The sequence below is a fragment of the Pleurodeles waltl genome, chromosome 10 (assembly GCF_031143425.1).
Source record: "Pleurodeles waltl isolate 20211129_DDA chromosome 10, aPleWal1.hap1.20221129, whole genome shotgun sequence".
NCBI lineage: Eukaryota > Metazoa > Chordata > Amphibia > Caudata > Salamandridae > Pleurodeles > Pleurodeles waltl.
Genome location: NC_090449.1, coordinates 476948558 through 476973415, shown reverse-complemented (window position 1 = coordinate 476973415; position 24858 = coordinate 476948558). Strand labels below are relative to the sequence as shown.

The following is a 24858-nucleotide window of genomic DNA, read 5'->3' as shown; positions in this document are numbered from 1 at the left end:
AATTGTAAAATTGCATTGTGTTTCCTTTAGGTAACCAACTGCTGATTTTGATAAGGTCCCTAGTTAGGAGTTTTTTCTAAATTAATGTTGCTAAATTGTTTTTGCATGAAGTCCCACATGCAGATGCTAATTTGAGGTTAGACGAGGATTCCATATGTCGCACGATGCAATTTGAGATCTTGTTATGCTGACTAAATGTATGCAATTAGTTCATTACAGATTATCGTATTGGTGATTTGCATTGCTATTATCGAATGCCTTGTGGTTCAAATGCTACATAGATTGCACTTGTTCCGCCGTTATGGACAGCTATTAATGTTCATATATGTTTATCATTTGGTGTTGAGACACATCTATATTGTGCTAGCTTTGTTAATATAGGGAAATAAAATTCACTAACTTTGAATAAACTGGTGTGGTTATTCCTGACTGAAAGGTCAGGGTTCGTCGAAATGTATTCTGGATTAATTGTTAAGTGTTATGTTGATCAAGGTATTGCCTATGTTCGTTATTGATTATTGATTTGATGCAATCGGTCGATTAAGAGTACAGAGAGTTCCCACTTAGTCAAAAGATTCATCGGCCTAAAGAGCGTCCGAACACAGGTAAATTATTACTACGGACCGCTCTATCACCCCCACACAACAAGGAATGAATATCACTCATTACATCGGAGCCAATAACACACAGGAGTCAGCGAGGGCCCAAGCAACAGTGCAGGAAGACCGTCAGATTTCCACTCAGCAGGCAGAGCCAGTGTCTAGGGAGGCTGCCTGTAGTACCACTAATGTGGCCACAGGGGCGGAGGTTTAACTGGGGACAGGCAGACCACAGGCATCACCACAGGCTCTGCTGAAGGAATTCTAAATCATAACACTGAAATCCTAAATTTGCCACCTGCAGACTACCCTTATGTGCTAGCTTTAACAGGAGTAGCCCCTCTTAGACGTGACCTAATGGAATCATGGGGGGAGCTTTGCAACAAGACTGCTCACAAGGTGGGCAATCACAAATACATCAAGTCTAGGGTATTAATGAGATCATAATGGTGTGGAGGGTGGGTTGGGTGGCAGGCGCTAGAAAAGATATTAGTGGGAACTGCATTGTGGTGAATTTTCGTAATCCTTCTTATGTGAGATACATAATGAAGGCACAAGAGGCTAACATCAGTAACAAATCTAGAATGTCACTATTTTTTTAGGTCATTTTGCAAACCAAGGGCCATATTTATACTTTTTGACGCAAAACTGCGCTAACGCAGTTTTGCGTCAAAAAAATTAGCGCCGGCTAACGCCATTCTGAAGCGCCCTGCGGGTGCCGTATTTAAGCAATGACGTTAGCCGGCGTTAGCCGCCGGCGCTGCCTGGTGTGCGTGGAAAAAAACGACGTACACCAGGCAGCGCCGGCGTAGGGGGATATGGAGCTTGGGCGCCAAAAAATGGGGCAAGTCAGGTTGAGGTAAATTTTTCGCCTCAAGCCGATTTGCGCCATTTTTTTCGACTCCCAACCCCCATAGAAATGACTCCTGTCTTAGCAAAGACAGGAGTCATGCCCCCTTGCCCATTGGGCATGTCCAGGGGACTTCTGTCCCCTGGGCATGGTCATTGGGCATAGTGGCATGTAGGGGGGCACAAATCAGGCCCCCCTATGCCACAAAAAAAAAAAAAAAAATGACTTACCTGAACTTACCTTAATGTCCCTGGGATGGGTCCCTCCAGCCTTGGGTGTCCTCCTGGGGTGGGCAAGGGTGACAGGGGGTGTCCCTGGGGGCATGGGAGGGCACCTCTGGGCTCCTTCAGAGCCCACAGGTCCCTTAACGCCTGCCTTTTCCAGGCGCTAAAAAACGGCGCAAAAGCAGGCGTATGTCATTTTTTTTGACCCGCCCACTCCCGGGCGTGAATTTTGCCCGGGAGTGTAAATACGGCGCACATGCCTCGGAGTCAATTTTTTAGATGGGAACGCCTACCTTGCATATCATTAACGCAAAGTAGGTGTCCACGCTAAAAAATGACGCAAACTCCATGCACTTTGGCGCTAGACGCGTCTAACGCCAAAGTATAAATATGGAGTTAGTTTTGCGTCAGAATTGCGTCAAAAAAACTACGCAATTCCGGCGCAAACGGAGTATAAATATGCCCCCAAGAATGCTGAATGTCTCACAACAGGCCCTCAACCCACTCATCCTGGGGCCACCACCTGCACTACAAAATAGGATTGCCGTGATAAACGGTTTAGCGGACATAAACTCACTGGGAGACAGACCAGTGAATACAAAGGAAAACAAATCTTACCATATAGCGACTGCCCCCTCCACCCCCAGCTTGCCTCCCAACTTGTGCTTTCTATGCCCTACACAGAACACTTAGACGAGGTTTCTGGTTGTCCCAACCCTACACAGAAGATATTGAGCTGGAATGTGGCAGGGCTTCGGTCCAAGATCTTGCTACCCTAATGGCAAGTTTTTATAAGGTGCTATGACATTATAATGTTCCAAGAAACTTCAGATACCCAGACAACAGAAATTGATGGGTTCCTGTACTCTAGCACCTTGGCCACTCCTTATCGCTCAAGCTGTGCATCGGGGGTTATCCTTCTGGATGAATTTAGCAGCTGGTTGATGCGGTAGGGCTCTTAAGTCCCCTGATAACAGCTTCCAAGTGGTGAGGTAATGGAGGGATATGACCCTGTACCTAGTTAAATTCTATAACAATGATTTTATTAATGCCTCTAAATCTAAATTCCCTGTCTTATTTGATTATATCAACTCACTGTTGGATGATGTTGTCAATAAAGGGCAGGAAGCTTTTCTGTGCTTAGCCGGTGTTTTTAATACGAGGCTCCCCTTGCTGCTTGTTCCATTTGATGCTGCCACGAGTGATCCAACTAGTTTGCAAGCGCGCAACTGGAGAGTCCTGATTCTAAAGGGCTGGGGCTGCAGATACACCTTGCCTCCTGCAACTTGAGGAATATAATAGATGTGGCATGTGCAAATAACTGCTTGGTGCCAACCCTGAGAGGCAGAGGTTGTTCCCCTACTATTTATTTCCTTTAATATAGTACCTTGTGTATGGGAAAGTGGTCCCCACAAACGTTGGTGACCACAGTCCAATAGAAGTAGCTTTTCTAATATCACCTAGGCCCCAGTGTAGAGTAGATAGTGGAGCTAGTATTCGGCAAACGTCAACAGATAATCTTAAACTGGTGTTAAGATTAAGCGAACCACCCCAATTCTTTTTCTAAGTGATTAAGGAGAATTTATGATTTGTAGAGGCCTATTTGGTAGAGGTAGACAGTAACCAGCAAGTGATAATGGTATTTTTACTGATTTATGTAAAAACATTAGAGAAGATTTACTGAAACCCTTCTGTCCCACACATTCTACCCCTAGGTGGTTCAACCATGAATGCTCAGATGCTAATCGACAACTTCGTCAGGCACTTGTGACAAAACCTCGAATTTCCTGGGTGGTGGCCAGTCTGTGGAAGCACTGTAAACTAGTAACCCACAAGCGGTGGAGAGAAGTGACACTACAGCAATGGGACTCCCTTGTGCCCGCAGCAGACACTAAGAATAGTAAAGCCTTCTAGTCTGCTGTGACGAAAACGCATAGAGCGAACTTAACTGTGAGCCCAATCAGCTGTTGTAAACCTAGTTAGTAGTGGGAGGCACATTTCACAAAAATCTATGACTCAGCGTCAGCTGATACTGATCCCGTTATGATGACTAACAAGTATTGGTGGGAAGGCCCCTGGTCCAGGTGGGGTACCAATCGAACTTCTGAAGTGTAACCTGGAATTCTGGGCACTCTTTTAGCAAATGTTTTTGATAATCTTGCTACCGCCTCATTACCTGACTCTTGGAAAACCTCTGTCATAGTACCTATCCTCAAGAAGGGAGACCGTTGACACCCAGGAAATTACAGAATGATTTCCCTAATAGATACATCTGTCAAAATTCTAGGGAGAGTGCTGTACAACAGAACTAAAGAGTGGACACAGGATTCGTCCATCTTATATCCTTGCCCATATGGTTTTAGAAGTCATGTGGGAACAGTTGAACAATGCCTAAATCTGTCAGTAACAGAAAAATATACTGCTGCTATGTGTACCCACTTATATATGACATTTATGGACCTGACCCTCCTTTCTTGTGGGATGGATGAAGCACTGGTGTGATTTTTGGCATATTAGCACAGAGGTATGAAGGCCAGAGTCAGAATTAGCATGGATGAAAAGGACATAAAAATTTCACGGGGTGAGACAAGGGTGCCTTTTTGGCCCTTCTTTTATTTATTTTATATATTAATAAGCTTCACCCCTTTTTAGGGTTGAGCCTACAAGTGCATGCGCTTGCGCATGCGTCTTGTATGGGAGACGCTGTTGTGATCAGTAAAGGTCTTGGAGCCCGGCTGTTGCTCATCATTTGTTGGTTTGCGTGGCACTCTTCTTTACAGCCTCATAATTCATCAAGGCATGTCTGGCATAATTTCCGTTCCTCTGTGTGGCGCAGGGGTCAAGCACTAATTGATTTCAACTTAATTAGTGCCCGTCCGCTGCTCCCAACGTGATTGAGGACTATGTTATTCTAACTTCGAGTTTCCTGCAAACAGAAGGCTTGTGACTGGCAAAAACATGCCCAGCAAGACAAAAAAATTGTCAAGTTTTTTTTTAAAGCTAACTTTATTTAATTTTTTTAAGTCGTCTTTTCTCAGTTTCCACTCATGTTTTTTTTTGTTTTTGCTCATGGGCGGTGTTGTCAAAAGCTGACAATTATCTTGTTCAAAATACGCGAGACCCATTGCATTGCAAACACTTGTTATTACTGCTACTCCAGACATACCCACAATTAAAGACCTTCCAGTCCCTTCTCTTGATTATTCAGATAAAGCTGTGCTCATGGCAAGGGCCTCAAAAGCTCTGCAATTGTAGTGAATGCCTTTGTGGTTTTATGGGTACCATGGACCTGCAAACCAATTTTTCTCAGTCCTAAAACATGGCATGTGGTCCAAGAGTAAACAGTTAGTGATCCTTACTGTAGGCACAAATAGTCTAAGATGCATCAGCGCTGTTTCTGTTTTGGGGGTTACCTTTTCTTTATCAGGATGCTGGGCACTCTATGTCTCTCAGAGTAGGTCTAAGCTGTCGAGGGCAGTTGATTCATTATGCAATCTACCCCAACCGCCTGGGGGCGCCCCAGGACCTGTGTTGCACATTTATATAACCTAATGCATTTGGGATATAGGGTTCCTGTAATTGCAAACCTATCCAAACTGAAGAATACAGGTTCTGTAGGAGGGTGCTGACGGCCACTATATCATCCTCATCTATGATCTGTCATGGCAAACTGGGTCTTTCGTATGTATCAGATCAGATTAGAACACGCCCACCTCTACTGTGGCTAGCAGTATGGAAGAATCCAGAGGCCACTCTGACCAGGGGAATTATTAAGGATTGTCTTGAGTGCGAGAGCGGACACCTATCGCCATGGTTGGTAGGAGTGGAGTCTGGCCTTCGTAAGAATAGCTAAACAGATCCTGAAAGTACTGCGGACATTGACGAAAAACACTTGTGCTGCAAACCCTGCTTAACTTCTAGTGAACCATTCAACTGAACGAGAACTGGGGGAAGTCAACCCAGGCAGTTTATTTGAGTATGGTTGCAGTTAACTCTTTTATTAAATGTCTCTGCACAGTGAGGCGGTGCTGGGAACGAAGTTTGCTGTTTCGATTTAGGGCTGTCATGTTAAAATATCCATAATGTTTTCTTTTGGGTACTAATCAAATCCCGATGTGTGCCCTTGCCCTTGCGACGGGAGCCCTGGTCAGACTATGTGGCACTTCACACTTTGTAAATTTTATTTAAAATATACAAAGATCTTGTACTTCCACTAATAAAAAAGCATAATATTCGGAATTTTAGGATGGCTTTTAGCATATTAATGCAAATGCCAGATTTGGAGACGTGTACACCTAGGCTTATTTCTTAGAACTGCTGTTCGTGCACAACGTACAATGATTAATATGGTCCTGCTGAATGTATAGTGATTATAGACTATTTTTAACTCTATTTTTACCATGTTAACAGATTATAACATTATACTGCATTATACATGTCTATGGGCTTTTAATGTATTGTACTTTTATGGATGTTTCACTATCCGAATAAACATGTTTTGATTCTGAATCTGAAGTGAAAAGTGCATGAAGAGAAACTACAATAGCACCTTGTCCAAGAAGGTTCTCCTATCATTTTCTGCCCATAACTTTGAGGTGTCATCTTTACTTTAGATTTTTGTACGATCCATCTCCCCAAGCAAAATACATGTAAACACTATCCATAAAATGCATAAAATACATATTGTGTATAGAGTGCATAAGGTGCATATAGTCTATTCTTCAAAAATTAAGGGAAAGACTTTCAGCTAATTGATCACTTGACCCTTTTTTACTGAAGCTGCAAGTTCTCTCATTTTTTACACTGCAGTTACCTAGCCCATCCCACCATATCCACTGGGATCCTGCCCATGTGACCTTAGTGCATCTTATGTGCTTATGCCAACTGGCACCATATTGTTGTGCCAGACCTTTCCTACTCCCTTACTCCTGCTATACCCTCCAACCTCTCTCCATCATATTATAGAAGATGTATTCCTTCAAATTACTGAGGTGTTGCTGGACTTCATTAAAAAGAAACTTGCACTTCTTCTATTGACCAAATCAGATGAAAGCAACTTTTATAGAAAAGTCTCAATTTTTCAGGCTGGACTATAGTAGCCTGTTGGTCCTGCTGAGAGAATTTCATTAAAATGTAAGATCCTTGCAATCCTCATCAATTGTCATATTGAGAAAATTCAGAAACAAAGCTCATTATTAATATCTATGGATTTTTCATGTAATGCTTTGCTCCGTACCTTTTTCTTAATCCTAAAGTCTGCCAATTTAACCAGCACTATTTACGCATACTTGAAAATGGGGGGGAGCACAAAAGGGAACTCTGTGTACTGGCATAATTGGCAAGTTCTGTGAACAGTCTGGAAGAACATGATGTCAAATCAAAGTATTCACTTAAGATATTGTCATTGATTCATCTTTATGTTTGGGTATCCTGGTTATTCTCAATTTAGGTCGTCTGTAGTGGTTTACAAGCTCATCCTGCTTATTATGGGGGGATCTTATTTGTTTTGCATATCGATCAACCAAACCAAAAGCATTGGATGAGGTGTCCTTACAGTTTGAAATCTATGTCAGTCACTCCGACAGTTGTTTAGTGGTGTGTAGTTAGCACTGTTTGATTGGTTAGGTCTCCACAAATATTTCTTGCAGCACTGCAGGTACTTGCAGTGTCCATAACTTGCAGTTGCTTGATTAAACTGACTTCTCTTTTGCTAAGGTTGCCTCAACAAATCTCTCAGCAATAATCTTGTGGTGTATGAGCTATGGAGCATCTAGACTACTTTGTTGTCCAATAAGTCTGAGAAAGTATTTTCCAGGTGACTGCCTCTCGTAGTTCCTGATGGATTCCTAATGGCTTTCTTTTTCATAAACAAGGGAACCAGTTCTGCTGTTTTAGCATGCTCAGCTAGTTGGCAACCAGATTCTGAATTACGTGTCATTCCATTAAATGGCAATTCTACTAGCACGACACTGGAGCTAGCAGTGGCGTTTCACTCTGAACATTTACATCCGTGAGATCAAGACTTGAGTCCTCTGCTCCTGTAACTCCTCCCCCCCATCGTCGATGACGTCACTGTTCTTTGAGGAGGAGAAGATGGAGCCGTCTTGGATTAATCTTCCTGCGTTCTTAATTCATGAAAACGTAGTGACAAATTTGTGGATGCTGTGTCTTCTATACATAAAGCTGCTTCTTGTATGTTCTCCACAATTCCTTCTGCAAAGTTCACTCCAGGTCTTTGGCAAACATCAAGCTGCTGAGGCCCGAGCTTCCTCCTTTCTTAACTGATGTTGCTGCCTTACTGGTCTTTACGCTACTGGGGGGACTGGAAGGCATAATTTGGCAAGAGGCTTTTCAGTCTTTGACGCCCCAGTGGGATTTCATTCACACATTTATCCTTAGATCTATCACAATATCGTCTTTTTGTATCATCTCTTATAGGTTCAGTATTCGCTCAGTATTCTCAGTACTGTCTTGGTCCAAAAAATTAGATATTCACTGGGATTCTAAAAAAAAAATCAAGTAGGTCATAAAATAGAATTACCCTTTACCTCCGATGGGTACTGGTGTATGCAGTCCTAGTACGCTGTCTGTTATTCTTTTGCCTTTATATTGCTTTTTTCTCTATTGTCAAAGCCCATTGCCCCTTTTGCTTCATACCCTTGTCTGCAACTGCGGTTGACATAAATGTTATTGAAAAGCACAGCAATAGGGCCCCTCAAGAGTCTCAGAGCAGCCATTTGAGAGAAAAAGCCTTTGTGTCAATTGTTTCTGTCATCCTGACAGCTGAGCTCTCAGTGACAGCAAAACTCTGTAGGGCTCAAATTACGCCTTTAAGTGCCTCCTGCGTTTCTCACCTTCATTGCTGACCAATCGGCTTCAGAGCTCTGTCGCATTCAACTTCAACAAAAGTCCTTATTTGAAATGATCACTTCACCCAATAAAGTGAACCGGGCCTCACCACTTCATGGAGCTCCGTGTGTCATTCTCCTGGCATTCTCCCTTAGTGGGAGGACCACAGAGACCCTGCTGCTTTGGTTTCCGGTGGATCTAGGGCCCCAATAATCTTTTATTTATTGCCTTGCTGTTACTGCACCACATTCTAGCATTCTGCCAGCAGCCGTGGTGGTAGTAAGGCCAAAGGAGGAGCTGGAAGCCGGGCGTTACGACTGACGCTCCTCTGGCTCGGTCATCCCATCCCACGAGTTTCTCACAAATGACTGTACCCATTTCTACAAGTAAATCGAGCTAAAAAGTGTGGTAGTTCATGTTCACAGTGTGTGACAGTCAGAGCCATATTTATTGAAAATGAATGCTCAGAGCTGGGCACCTTGCTGTGCTGCGTAAAAGAGAAGGAATGTGCCTTATTTATCATTATACAGCACATTCCTGTCCTTTCCTAGCACAGGCACACTTTCGGCTGCCTAGAGCAAATGCAGGCACTCTTGCGTCATTTTGGAAAACTGCCTGCATTGCAGGTAGAATTGTTTTTGCGTAGGAAGGGATACCGTCCTACACCAAACAATCCTCGTGCAGCAGACTTAAAAAGAGGAAACAACGAGGAGAAATAAAAATATTTCACCTCTTTGCACCTCTGGTGGGGTGGAGTACAATTCTGATGCATTCCCAGGCTTATCAAAGTTGGTAAATCTGGGAATGTGTCAAAATCCAAGGATGGATGCATGGAAACACCCACGCTCCACCCATGGGACGCCTCCCTGGTGTAGAGTAACGCAAGGCAGCGATTTGCGCTGCATCGTATTACTCTAAGAATGAGAGTGTTTTATAAAGCACAACTGTCACTCCCAAAGGAGCATCCTAGTGCTATATCAGCAATTAGTGAGGATAGTAACCAGTAGCCCTTGATCAGATCATTAGAGAGCAGGAAAGTGTTTCAGATATACCAAATATCCAGGTTTTTAGCTGTGCTTTAAACCCGTCCTCTGATTCAATCATCCTAAGGTATGTGGGCATGCAGTTCCATGCCTTGGCTCCTAAGACCTAGAATGATTTCCCTCCTTTGGTTTTAAGTTTGACTGAAGGAACCTTTATGAGATTAGCCTCTGAAGATCTCAATGTGCGCACAGGGGCTTAATGAGAGAATCTAATGGATAAGTATTCAGGTCCCAAGGCTCTGTAAGCTCTAAATACAAGAAGGAGGATCTTGAAAAGAACTCCTTTATGAACAGGTAGCCAGTGTAGTTTTCGTCAGATGCTAAAACCCGGAGACGAAGTTTCAATACCAGTCTGGCTGCAGCGTTCTGGACTACCAGAAGCTTATGAATAGTAGCATTGTATGATCCAGCATACAAGCTGTTACAGTAGTCCAGCCTTGATGTTATTAAGGCCATGACAACTGATTTCCTGGCTGCACAAGGGAGTAAATCAAATACCTTTTAAGGGTTTTCATAAGGCCAAAACAAATACCTGCTACAGCCGTTTCTTGAGGCAGAAAGGACAAGCCTGCATCAAACTTGACTCCTACGTTTATGGCTACCTGGACTGATGGGAGGAAGGCGGGGTAGATTTAGAAATGGGGCACCAGAGAGTAGGGTCAAAAGTGTTGGATCTTCCAAAGAGAATAATCTCAGTTTTATCGGTGTTGCATTTGAGATGGTTGTCTTGCATCCACCGAATAATTTCAGTCACACATCATCTAAAATTGATCTCTGAGCCCAAGGACGTCTTATCTAAGGACAGCATTAATTGCATGTCATCCGTATAGGAAGCAACATCGATACCAAATGATGAAATTAAGGTGATTAAGGGGGCCATATAAATATTAAACAATGCTGGGCTCAATGAAGAGCCCTGAGGTACCCCTGACTTGACCAATTTTTCTTATGAGGAAAAAGATCCTCCTCAAATTGTTTTAGGTTAGACAGAAATAATTTAATCCAAGCTAGGGCCAGATGAGAGATACTTCAGTCCTGAGCTCGTTGCAGCAATATGTCATGTGAGATGGTGTCAAATGGCGTGGATAAGTCTAATAGGATCAGTACTGCATTTTTGCCTCCATCCAATATCATTTTGATGGTATCCGAAACTTCTAGCAGTGTAGTCTTTGTAGAATGCTTAGGACAAAAGCCAGATTGTTTCGGGTTTAGAATGGTAACTTGCTCTAAAAACGCCATAATTTGTGCATTTACCAATTTTTCAAGCATTTTACTTAAAACTGGTATTAGGGAAATGGGCCGAAGATTAGACAATGTTGTAAGATAATTTAATTGCTTTTTGGGAAGAGGCTTTAGTAATGCTAATTTCCAGTCATGGTGAACTGTAGCTGATAACAGAGAGGAATTCAAGATGTCATTATTAAGTGGGTTAATAGACTCCACCACTTTGTGAAGAATTCAAGGATGACATGGGTCAAAGGGAGATCCTGAATTACACGACAGAATTGTTTGGCGGGATGAAGCGAGAGTGATTTCTTGAAAAGCTTGCGAGGAGCGCCGTGGGAATAAAAATTGTTGAATTGAACGTATTTTATCATCAAAATTGTCAGACATTTTATTACGAAGGAAATGTTAGGGTGGAATATCCCTGACTGTTGCTGTAGGTTGCTAAAATGAATTAACAATTTTGAAAATAGCCTTCTAGTTGGCTTGAGCGTTGTCAATCTGTGAACCAAAATAAAGCCTTTTGGCACTTTTAATTTGGTTGTGATAGGTTTTCAACACCTTTTTGAATGTAGTTAGATCCTCAGTCAAGTAAGCCTTTCTCCATTTCCGTTCTGGGTGCTTGCAATTGTGATATAATTCAGCTAAAGACTGCGAGTACCACGGGGTTGATAGCTTAGATCTTGTTTTTTGTTTTACAGGAGCTAGAGGGGCAAATTTATTGACAATTTCAAAAAACGAGTATTAAAAGTGAGTTCCATTTCTGCAACATTTCCCTCTAGACTTGGGGTGTTCGTGGAAAACTCAGTTTTTAAATTGGGATTGCAAAGCAGTCTAGATTTATCAAGCCTCTCAGGGTGACAAAGGTGGCCTTGCGTGGCTTGATAAATCTCATTTAGGTTTTTGCATCGCTGTGAGTGGCGCAAGGGCGGCGCAAAACTTTGATAAATAAGCCCCTCATTTTCTAACACTAGATTCACATGTAGCAAACGAGTCAGAAATGAGTACATAAAAAGTTATGCCAGCCAAACAACACTAGCGAGTATGTTTGGCTGCATTTAGTATTTTTAAATAAGCTACAACTTTCTATCTCTGATAGGTACATTGGTCACAGATCTTATTGCAGTTTTTGAATGATAAAACTTTATTTGCACGCAGAACCAGGACACACTTGAAAAAAGACATTATCTGAAGGGCAGCCTCAACAGCAAAATGAATGTCATATTACTGTCTTAGACAGACTTGTTTTATGTATCAATTGATTTAATACTTAGCATGCAAGACTGGGAGAGGATTAACAACTGACATTAAGAAACTGATTCACTAAGTTATTTATTCTTGTGAGTTTAGCTTACATGCCTAAAAGTACAAGCTACAAGTTTGTATAAGGTTACAAGCTAAATGTTTAGCTTACCTGCCTTTTCAGCAGTGTAACCCATACATACTGTTTGTTTTACTCTCCTAAAGAATACACTCACACAAACATTTTTGTGCATATTTATCCCAAGGGGAAGGTGATGGATGGATGTTCTTGGGTTGGGAAGCTACAAGTTCACTAGTTTGTGGCTATTCACAAACACTTTTCTATCCCATTCCGACTCTGGAAATAGCCATCGATTTACACCTGTAAAAGGCAGGAGTAAATGACATTCCAGGCTGGGAATTGCTTGAGAACCCCTTCCAGTGCTGGGGATATAGCAGAGGATGGGAAAACTATTTCCCAGTGGAGAAAACGTGCAATGGCACACAACGGAAATCACTTATCCATGGGCAATTGTACACGGTATACAATCACACAGGCAGAAAATGCCTTTGTATGGATTAATATTGAAAAACATAAATGTTTTTAACAAGTATGCCTGAAAGCCTATGTCTGCTGCACGTTTGCATGCTTGCTGAGGGAAACTTTTGTGCATCCCTGGTATTCAGATATCTGTACCCATATTATGCTACAAACTGCAGGTGCAGAAGTCCATGTTTCGTAAAAACATGATTATGTACTTACTTTGCCACCTCCTTGAATGTCTTCTTCCGGGTGATGGTGCTGTTTGGTTCCTTCCAGGTGTGGGTCCGCCAGGGATCCGGCTGGAAGCAGATATGCAAACATTTAAAATTAATTGGTTGTTTTAGTCAATATAGAATTATAGCTGAGTAACAGTGAATTTCATTTGTTTTTTACTGAGTGGTACTGATTGACATTGAATAGACAACAAGACCAAAGCTCGAGTGATGTCACTGAAAACTCTGAAGTGAAAAACATTCCCTTTATTCACAGTTATAGATCTAGAATTTTTTGTTATATGGGTTCCAAACCTGTTCACTATTGAGTACAGGCGTTTCGAAATATAGTGTTTTAAACAAAGAAATAAACATAGAGTTAAGGATACCAGGACTGAAGATTGTGTCATTACGGCAGTAGGAAAAAAAGCTTTGTTTCCCATTCCAACTGCTGTGATGTTACTACAGTTGATAACGGCATTTTGAAAAGCCTGTTAACGATAATCATTGACTATGCAACTCATATATAACATATACAATTATACATGGGTAACAGTGAACTAGGGGGGTGTTTTTCACCATGGTGTTCTGAGTGACATGAAATAGACAATGAGAGTGAAGTGCTATGTATCTATGATGTCACTCAGAACCCAGAGTTGAAAAACATCCCCTAATTCACTTTTTATCCATCTATAATTATATATGGCCCCAAAATCTTCTTCCCCTGCTTTGATCTGCTATGAAGGAGCAGGGGATAAATGGGGGAGCCACACAGAACATGGCCCCTTCTCCCTATTCCAAATTAAAACAAAATTTGCCTATAATCCCTAACCAACCCCGCCCGCCTTCCTTGACTTCCTTCTTCCTACTGTAGCTGTGCTTTCTGCTTTCATTCAAAGCAGGCAAGCATTGCTGCGCTGGCAGGCTCTCGGAGAGCCTGTTACCTGGTCTGGAAGGCTTTTATGACATCACAACAGTGAGTAACCAGTTTTGTTAGCAACGTTTGCCATGTCATAGCAGTGAGTTATGACATTTAGAAACTGAAATAAATGATAGCATCTGTCTATGAGAGCCCTACATAAGACAGAAATAATTCTCAGGAAAATGTGTGGTCTGAGGGAGATTAATGGCGTGGAAGGTTCCCGAGGAGGAAGCACATTGGCATTCACACAGCTAACTCTGCAACTGGAACTGTGGAGCACTCTACCCCAGATGATAAGGAAAGGATTACACTTATTTGATGAACTAAGATGCTATCATACGTGCCGGCGATGGGCACAACGAGAGCGTCTCTATGGAGTAAGTGAGACCCATGCGCAACTGACAATGACAATGAGCCATTCCCCAGGAGCAGACACTAGTGCGCTCTACAAGTGCCCCTGTGCTGGGGGGTGTCAATTCCACCTGGAATTAAAGACACCTGGGATCCTATTAAATTTGGGGGCGTTATTAGCGAGGATAATGGATTGACCCAGGAAAGCCCATAACAAATGGGTAATTGATATGCTAGTCAGCAACTCTGGGCCCAATTCCCCCGCTAATGGTACAGTAACATTTCGGGACGCATAACTCTTGATGCAATGAGTTACCAGCCCCTTTGAGAATTACATGCCTGCCACAAAGAGGGCAAATGTGCTTCCTATGGTGAGTATAGGGATAAACAAAAATAAGTGATAAACATGGGAGAAAAGATCTGCTGTGAATGTGCAGTAATCAGAGGAGAGATTAGCTCGTCTTGGCTTAACCAGCAACACATCACTTTCCCCACAAGGATTGCAGAAGGCTCATTTCTGACATATACTTATCGCAGGGTCCCTGAAAGTTGGCCACCCCCAAAACATACCTGTTTAAAGTAGCACCAAACTTCATTAGTGTAGGCAATGTTAGAGAATCCCAGATCCCATACTTGAACGTTATAGTCAAATCAACCTTAGCTATGTCTATGGAGCAGGTTATAATGGTCCCTTTTATGGCAGTCAAGGTATATGTGTGAGTTTGGGGCCATCCCCATGTGCGCTGCATTGTCTACTAGCACTTCCATGCTAATGATTGTTGGTGAGATCGTTACTACATCTCATCTCAGGCATGATCTACGCAGACTTTCATATTTCTGCTGTGTATAAATACAAATGGGTTTTGATTGTTTCAGAATATATCAATTCAAACAATTACGTTTGCCGGGTAGATTTTGTAATGAGCATTATGTAATAAATGGTGTTACTGCCTTGCGGAGTGTGTGTGCACAGGTGATTATGCATGTGTAATCATGAGCGTGTGAGCACAGACGTGCACAAATGTGAATGTGCATGTAAGTATAGGTGCATGGACGTTTATAGGTGTGTGTACGTAGTGCATGTATGCGTGCAAAATGAGTGCAAATGTGTGTTTGCACAGGTTAGTGTGTATATGTGCAAATGAGTGTACATGTGCATTTTTCTGAAATGCACACTGGTGAGTGTGCGTGTAGAATGAGTGCTGTCCTGGCTGACTCTGTGCACACGTCCGTTTCCCAGACCTGGTACAGGAAGCATGGGCTGAGCAGGTAATTGACCATCTCTTGGTGGAAGACTGGAGTGAGGCTACCCGAGGTGGGAGGCACGATCCAGATCCAGTCAGCAGGGCAGCCCCCTCGCAGGCGGTTTTCAGTCTCCATATGCTTTATGAATGATTCTGTGGCTGCGTGGTGGTCCACGAGAGTCACGTGGGATGCCTTAAGGAAAAGACGAGAAAACATCGATGAGTCCTTGGTTTCACTCAGTGTGATGTGTCAGTGGTTAAAGGGAAGTGTGAAACGCTAGCGACCTAGAAACCTTCCCGAATGCAGTCATCCCTCTGGTCCTCTACCCTCTTTCTGTTTATCCACCACCCGTCATAGTTCCATCCATTCTTCTGTCGATTAAACTATTCATCATGCCACCATCTCGCCATCTATTCCACTATTCATCGCTACCTTCATCAAAGCATGCATCTTTCCATCCACCCTCCTTCAACCATTTCGTTATCAATCTGTTTACATTCCTCGTCCCTCTTAGAATCAACCTAATCATCCGTTTTCCTATGCACCGTTTTTCTAGTCAACTTCAGTACAAAGCTCTCCCTTCATGCCTAAATTAACCTTATCTCTCTATGTATTTTGCCACATGTTTGTCTATCAACCCTCCGATCTACTGTAAATGTATGCTTAGAGGGAGGTGGATTATCCCCCTCTGTAAAAACCTATTATTGCAGGACCGAGCTAACGCCACCAGAATATGTAGATACGATACTTCTTCACTGGTAGTTAGCGCAGTCTCCAAATACTTAACTGAAGCCTGGTCTATTCGTCGTCGGTACAAATCAGCCACGGGTTCCTGAACCACTTTTCTTGCATACAGAAGGTGGCTTTTACATGAAATTTACATTTTTGATGTTTAATTTTTAAATCCTTAGATACAATAGGTACTATGCCATTGAAGTGAACTCTAGTAAACTTTTATGAGGTCTTTTCAGGAATTTCTTTGTTACGAACCTGTATCCCCGTATAGAAAAAGATGAGACCTCACAAGTTTATAGAGATGTTATTTTAGTCGAATTGCTATGATATTTAATTTTTTACAAAAACTTAATATCCAAGTATTTATTATACAGTTTTTATTGTTTTTAAGTATGCCTGAAGTTTTAATGCTAACCAGCACATTGTCGATATTTATATGATTGCAGGTTTTATGTTCCAACAGTATTACCTACGTTCAAATGGTGCAAATTTTACTATGCAATACTTTATTATGTAAGAGTGTTCTTTTTTTTTTTCTCTTTTGTATTTTAATGGTCTAAATTTCTAGACCGAATGAATAAATAATAATATGCTTAAATCCATTCCTAAATTCATCCCTCCGTCAGTCCACTCCTCTTTCTACCCATATATAGTAATCTATCACAACCTCTGCACTCTTATTGATTCAATCATCATCTCTTCACCATCTCTCTATCCATTTCTTCACCTGCCTCTCCCCCATTGCTCCACCCAACACTCCACGGAGAGCTCTTCCCCTGCTCTTCATCCTTGCAGCTGCCATGAATAAATTCATTACCATGTTACACAATGTACGATCATCCAGTCTCCCATCCAAAGCCATGTTCAGCCTTTGCAAATCTTTTTGAAGTGGTCCTACCTCACCTCTCAGTAGTAGCCCTGGGCTGTTAATCAGAACGGGCAGCCTGGCAGATGTGCCAGGGAGTGGACCTGTGCAGGCGACACCTTGCCAATTAGACCAGTGTTAAATTGAGGCAAAGGGAGTAGAGATGGCGTAGACATGGCGAGGAAATGCATTGAGTGAAGATTACTTAATGATCCACAATGGTACCATGGAAAAAGGCAAAAGACATGTCATCCATAGTGACCCTTCAACTGGCACAGCACCAACTTCCACGTCTCCCTCTTTACACCCTGCCCTGACTCAGCACTTCCCAAGATTTACTGTTACCTGGAAGCTGTGAATAACTGCAATATTGATTTCAATGGCAGCCTTGTCCTTCCACAGAGACATTGTGTTCCTTGTGTCCAGGCCCATGCGGAGAGCAACTGTCTGTACAACAAAAATCAGAGGAGACAAATATTCACCATATCACACTGCTGTCCATTGAATCAAACAGAGCATCCTCAAATGAAGGCGAGAGATGTAAAGTTCCAAGCAATTAAGGAAAGGACATTTTGTATTACTAGTATGCCACTTTGATCCAGATGCTGCCAACAAGGGAACTCTGAAAGGCTTAACGAAATAGTGCACATTCAGTACCTTCCCCTCATCACATGCTACTCCACAAACTGTTAATGTGTCCTATGTAAAGAGCTCCCTCACTAACCTCCAGGTCCTTTGTTACTTTTCTTAATGTTAGCCTGGCAAGAGACACTCTCAGTCCCTGTGCCACCACAACTTGCATGACTATGAGCTCAACAAGGAGATCCCCTTCACTTCGTTCCACAGTTCCTACATTACTTTTGCAGCAAGGCCCTTCTCACCTCTGTGGTATTGACTTGTCTTACTATAAGGAGGCTTCTTAAAGTTAAATAAGGTTTGAATGCTAAAAATGAATGGCCCACAGGATGATGACAATAGATAGAGATGTGGGAAGATGTTACTGAAATATTTAGAAGGGAATAGTCAAGCAATCAGTGATTTACTGAAGAATGTCTTGTTCTCAATAGTTTAAAGATGGCGCAGCAGTTAATCACACAGAGGGAGCCATTACTTGGAATGATCTGTTGGCCAAGAGGGGTTTGTAGGGTCTTCTAACCATGGTACTAATACAGTGGAAGATCTCAGTGGCCTTATGGGGTTGGAGTGCAAAAGTGTTAACTGTCACATGGCACAGATTAGAGCCTCTGCCACAGAAAGCAGGTATGTGAGGTGCATAACCCCGAAGGCTTCATGTCAAGCTATGGGTAAACTGTACAGCACTGGTAAGGTAGGAGAGGCCCAGAAGGCAATAGTCTGGAGCATTCTGGACTCTCCAGGCATTTCAGAAGGAATCTGGGAAGGTCAAAATATCACCCACTTCTATTATCTCCTAGAACTTCGAGGCCACATCCTTCATTGATCAACACAGACTACTATTGAATAAACAAAAGGATTTCTTCCCCAGAATAAGTACAGAATCAGACCTGATCTTCTATTTGGATAACCTCAAGATCTCCCCAGACAATAACAGAGGAGCTGCTCTACATCTACTAGACCTATTGTCAGCATTTGACACAAGCGATCACCAGCTGCTAGTCCAAAATACCATGTGTTCAGGGCACGGTGTTGCAATGGATGGAATCCTAACTTAATGAAAAATCTCCAATTGTCTCAGTAAACTCTTTCAAATTTTCACCCTGTGCTATTCAAGTATGGATCTGGCCCAGTAGTTGAAGCGATAAAAGTCCTACTTTTTAATGTTTCTTTAGCCTGTCTTCTCAACCTTGTGTAATTGTTCAATTTCACATCTACAACTATGATAATGTTGATCAAATCATCTAAAACTGGAGCAAACTTTTAATGCTACCTATGAATTGGGCAAATGTTTAATGGCTGTTTAACACTGGATGCTAAAGAAATCACCTCAAACTTAAATCATCAACATAAATTGCATTACTACTTGTGGATTCTGGCACAATCATAACAATACATACTTTTTGCCATTTAATATTGGATACCCACCAATAACAAGTAATAAACCGTGGCCTGACCATTGGCTCAAAGCTCACACTTTAATACTAAATAAACAAAGTGAGAAATAAGCCATTCTGTATGATGAGGCTATTTCGCTGTATCTTCACTTCCAATACATTACACAGGCATTTCGTCCCTGGGTGATAGCCTATTTGTATTATTCAAGTTGGCTTTTTATTGGACTCTAGAAAAACACTGGGCAAACTGCAAAGAACTCAAATGAAGCAGCCAAGTAAACCCTGAACTTAAACAGACTGGACCAAATTCACACCAGTTCTCAAAGCTCTTCACTATTTAGTAGTGGTAAGAAGAATATCTTTGAAAGTCCTCTGCACACTGGGCAATCCAGTCTCATGTTTTACAATCAAAGGACAAGGTTCAGTGCAAGATTGACCTCCACCACAAAATTACCCCTTTAAAAAAAAAAAAAAAAGAAAGGCCACCTTAGTGGGAGTTTCTTCCCAGTACAAACAAGCAAGTCCTGGTATAAATCCCCATTGAGGATAATAACGATTAGTGACCATTATGAATTCAGGTGAGAAATAAAAACCTGGTTTGGTAACTATCTATCTATTTTGAACGTGCTTCCAGGCTTTGACAAGAGGTCAGAAAGCACCACAGAAATGCTTGAATATAATACCCCAGCATATACCATATAGTGACTAGCTAAGTAAACCCTTTTCTTAGTGTCTGCATTCATTAAAGAGTTTCACAGAATGCTGTCCGTTGTCTTGTTGTGACTTTTGAGCACTGGGTGCGAGCAAGCCATTCTTATAGGGAAGTTAATTGAAAAAAGAAATTAAGGCATTGAATGAAATACATAAATAATTAACCCCACATGCATGACGTCAATTGTAGGCAATCTGGGACACCTTTTAACAGAGAAGCTATAATGAAAGACTGAATTGTGTGCATAGCAGCTCTCTCTTGTAAGTTGGCTTGGTGAGGCACATTAGAAATTGGAGGAACAATGTGACAAAACTGAGGGGTCCAGGAACGTTATTTTAGTAGCAGTACTACAAGAGCTGTCTTAACTTGGTATTAAACTGATCTAGTGATTTTCTTAAGAGAAGTGTTGAGAATGTCACTTTGTCGTCTGGCTGCCGAAGGGTGGCTCACAAATGCCTTGAATACTGATGATGGTGAGACATCAATGGTAGAACCTAACTTAGTGCTCTTGTGGGCAGAGTTACTGAGGCTTCATCTACGAGGGGGGCAAAAGTATTAATACATTTGACGTGGGCCATCAGTACTTCGAAGGGACAATTTTATGTCAAGGTTGTCTCTAGTTTCAGCTATGACCACGTATATAATATTTATATTTGGGAAAACACTGGAAATGAATTGGGCACATAGCACCAGGGTAGGCTCAAATTGAGATTTTAAAACAGCAGGCAGTCTTAAATCCTGCATGGTTTGGTAATTCTGTCTACAAATGCTCAGCCTCTAGACCATATTTAAGGCCCAATAAGTGGTCTTGTAACAAAGCAGAACAATACTGCATGCGGTATTGCAGACTCAGGGTCTTAAAAACATGCTTTTAAGGCTGTTCCAAGTGGTATGACAGGACCATTGCTCCCAAATTTTTGTCTGTTTTCTAAATACACTGAGTACTTGCAATCCTGTTTTAACTCAAAATAAGAAGTGTCATCAACAACTGGATGCCACCCAATGTGTAAATGGTCTCTTAGTGTAGTCAGCTTTCTTTACTGCACAGAACATGCAAGCTACTAGTGAAATCAGCAAAAACATTGTTTGTTGTTTGGCTTTAGGAGTGGAGTGAAGGTGTCCTGACTGGCGAAGGGCTGACTCAAAAGCTATTGTTGGGGGGTCTTAGTAATAACAGAATTGAATGGCATCAGAATGCTGAAAGGTTATGTGACTTGATAGGTCCTTTCACTCCCAGTTCATGGATGAACTGTATTACTGTTAGTTCCATGGAACCATCTCCCACTTGCAGCACCTTTGTTACTTTTGTTATTGAAACCTCAACAGCTCTATCCATCCCGCCCTTTGGCCATGTATAATCTGTTACAGTGCAGAGGGGTTATCAATAATCTTGATTGTTCCTGTAAATTACAAAGGGAATTCCTCTCACCCCATGTCCCTGTGTAATGTATAAGTTTTGCAGGGCAGTGAACTCCCTCACCATACACAGACCCATGAGTGCAGTGCATAACAGTCATCCTACTGCATTCAAATGCTGCACAAAGCTTAAAGACTACATACACCACTGCCCATGAGCAACAAGTTCAATGACAAACCTTAGAACGAAGAATGCTTTGCAACAAAACACAGTGGCCCTCATCATTATTTAAACAGATTTATCAGCTGGAATTTTTTTCCTGGGATAAATATGACACTGTTAAACTTTTTTTGAGTGCACATTTTGAGTGACATTATTTAGGCAGATTAGTGAGTTAATTATTCATATGGACATGACCATTGAACTAAAGAAGATGCACTTGGAACAACTTAGTTATTTTGGTTAGAAGGGTGATTAATAATATAGCTTTATATCCCACTGCCGAGGGCTATACCGGTTGTTAAAGGCCTTGAACACTCCGGCACGGGCCTATAACGAGGGAGAGGGCCTTTAACAACCAGTATAGCCCTAGGCATAAGGGCTGTTAGAACATAAAACCCACTAAGGGTAGAACGTTAAAAAGGAGAAACATGAAGGCAACATTGGGATGTCGGAGCTCCAGGCTTATAACAGCCACTTTATGCCTGAAGCTACTTCACTGTCTTCAGTGGCGCTCTCAACATTCCAATGCTCTAATATAGTGTAGTTATGTCACATTTCCATGAAAGACCCCATTTTATTAGAATGGATGAAGTTGATGGTGTTCTGCTGGTCATGCTCCTGCTCATTTCTTTCCCAATCAGTGACCTGTTGCAAGTCTTCTCTCTCCACAGTTTCTGCAGAGCGCAGAGTACTATGATGGAAATGCTGATTGTCTTTAAAAAACATGTGTTGTGAATGAAACTTTTCACAGTGTACTCTGTGTATCATTTCGAAGGGTTTCCGCTGGAATTTCCATTGTAGGCCTGCACAAGAACTTAATTATCTGATCTTTTGTTTGATAGATGTTTCATTATTTATTGTACATTTCTGGAGTGAATTAGCTGAGGAGGCAAACAGAAGATTTCATTTTTACCTTAGGAAATGGGTTATTGCTAAGAGTTTGAATTATTACGATGTTGCTTTTGATTTGCCACGGCGACCTAACCATGCCATATCTGCAGTTCTGCTAATTGTTCATGCATAAAATGTGCATAACAATCCCTCGTTTTGAAGGTTCAGGGTGACTTCTCATTTACCTCTTTAGGGCTCTGTCCGAGAGATCTGAAGCTTCCGTCTTCTCCCTTTGAAAGCTGTTAATACACTTTATGAGTTTGACACTTAGTATCTGTAGAGACTTAACTGCCTAAATAGGGATTCTTCTTCTGATTTTGTTCTTGTATCTGTGCATACGTGGAAATCTATGCATATTTCTGTATCGTTTATATTAAGGATTCTGTAATAAACCTCTTAAAATAATTTTCGATCTAGAGTTTAGTGATGAGTGGTCCCAGTTTCTGTTTGATGTTTTCTCTGCTAATCGGTAGCTTTAATGTTGGGGAGGGTAGTGCGTGTTGCTGCTGGATCAACAGGAACAGCAGTGCTGAACTGTCCGAGCTAAAACTTGAGATGAAATAGATTATCAGGTTTCAGTAAATTGTTGTGGTTTGGCTCCCATCAACCATAACTTGCAGTATTGCCGCCCTGATTGGAATTAATGATGCTGAAATGAAGGATAAGCGATCGTGTTGTGGTGAATTTTAACACCTTGATTACTGTATATGTTTCCAACATCTCTGTCCTATGCAAATTTCACAAGTTTATCATATGCCGAATTCTACCTGAATCGGGGGCAAAAACCTATTTGTGACAGATTTTGCAATAGCGACTATCTAGGAATGAGGGCCAGTGTTTCATTATGAAGGTTGTTTTAAAAATTGCTGAATTCTAGTCCAATTTCTCTAGTTCCGATTTAGTGAGGAAACCCAGAAATTAAACAATACCATAGCGAATTTCAGGTGTAAGCTCGTGTTCCCGTGAAAAAACACTACTGTTATATAAAATTTGATGCAAAAAAATCAACAAGTTACTTCCCCAGTGAGGTTATTCATTTTCTTACAAGCTTAGAGGGCCTATTTCTCAGACTAAATGAAGGAAGTAAATAAACATTTTAAGGTGCACAATCAATATAGAGTATTTCTTTGACAGCTCTTCGAATGTTATACCCAGAAATTAAGGGAAACGATTCACGGGTATGATGTCATGTTCATGTATTATAATTTTCAAACTATTGGAAGTCTAACAAAATATATAGTTGTACACGGTATATCTAAAATAATTTGGGTAATAGGCTCTTTATGATTCAATATTGCATTCAAACAGGTGGTTTATCATTATGTCTGGAAGTCCCCTCAATTGCAAAAAAGAAATAGAACATGCTGCTAAAATTCATGTCCCCTTTCGGGTTCTCTCTTTATACAAATAGATCATTACGTATAAACAATATATTTAGTACATCCGTTAATTGCCTTTTTGGGCCCTGATCACACCAGAAGGTCTGACTGCATTACAGGTGTACTTGAAACAGGGCCGGAGTCAAGCACATATGCAAAAAGGAGCACATGTACATATTACGTACTCAGTGACATTTGTTCACATGTTTTTAGCAGGTGAAACCTGGCAAGATTTTGTTAGCAATCAGTGAAACAAATTCAATTTTTCACAACTGGAATTTTTTCTAGGGTGAGCAAACGGTGTGAAACTCTAATTTTCACAAATCGGAATTTCGTTCTATTTACCGACAAGATCTTCATCATGAAAAATCGGGTATGTGATTTACACACGGGGAAACAGTACATGTGCACTCGGAATCGGCGTTCAGTTACTAATGGGAGTTTGCTTCAAAACAGGATTATTATCTTGATTGCAGTTAGGGTCTTAAAACAAATATTTACCTTCTGAATTAGTGGAAATAATGCAGTGCTCACCTCTGAAATGTTATATCTTTGGCTGTCACATAAATTGCGCATCCCAATTTCGGTTACCATGTACCAGCCATTGAAGGGGACCGCAGGGAACTCCAGCCCTCCAATCTCCAGCAGCAGGTTGGAAACGGCAGGCAGGGCATACCACTGCAGGCCTAGGTCAGCAAACCACTCATACCTACAGGAGAGCAGGAGGACAGGCACAGAAGAAGAGGTCATCCAAGGAGGGCAAACCAAGTCCTTGGTAGGTAGAGAGAAGAACATGGGTGAGTAATGGTACTCAATGTATCCTCAGTAGAGGGAACACAAAGCAGGGAATGCATTCAACACCCGCCCATAACACCCAGCATATCCGGAAAACAGTGAAAACATGGTATTTTTAATATTCCCACAAGACTGGTGCCGTTGAAAACTCTGCAGAGCTGAAAAGCTGACTAGTACATACATAGGCCACTGGAGCACAGTATAGAGGCGAAGAGAAATGTATGCTGGGTGGTAGGCAATGCTTAATTTGTATCGGTGATTGCAAGTGATGGGCACTGGTACTCATTTCTGGGGACTAGTACTTATTTTTCATCGTCTTTGACCCAGAGCAAAAGAGAGTAAAATGCAGAAATTGAAGAAAGAAAAAGGAAGAGAAGACATGTAAACCCTGGAAGAAGCAGTGCAAGAGATAGGTAAATACACTGAAGTGTAGGGTTTTGGAAGAAGGAGACATAAGGTGGAATCCAGACTGTATGGCCTTGAAATTGTGCGACTCACATTCAGAACTGAAGGCCTTTGGTGCTCAAGAAATACCTTGGCCTCCCACATATTTTTTTCACAAATTAA

At 41.6% G+C, this 24858-nt stretch overlaps 1 protein-coding gene across 2 annotated transcripts in view; it reads right to left on the bottom strand.

Annotated features, from left to right (window-relative positions):
* Positions 1–24858, bottom strand: part of NOS3 (nitric oxide synthase 3) — a 780913-nt gene that overhangs the window by 366570 nt on the left and 389485 nt on the right. For both annotated transcript variants that reach the window (XM_069210763.1, XM_069210764.1), the window contains exons 8-11: positions 24031–24205; positions 17251–17352; positions 15303–15497; positions 12795–12874 (exon numbers count right to left, since the gene is read on the bottom strand). In XM_069210763.1, the coding sequence (XP_069066864.1) occupies positions 12795–12874; positions 15303–15497; positions 17251–17352; positions 24031–24205 (552 nt within the window). The remainder of the gene's footprint in view (positions 1–12794; positions 12875–15302; positions 15498–17250; positions 17353–24030; positions 24206–24858) is intronic.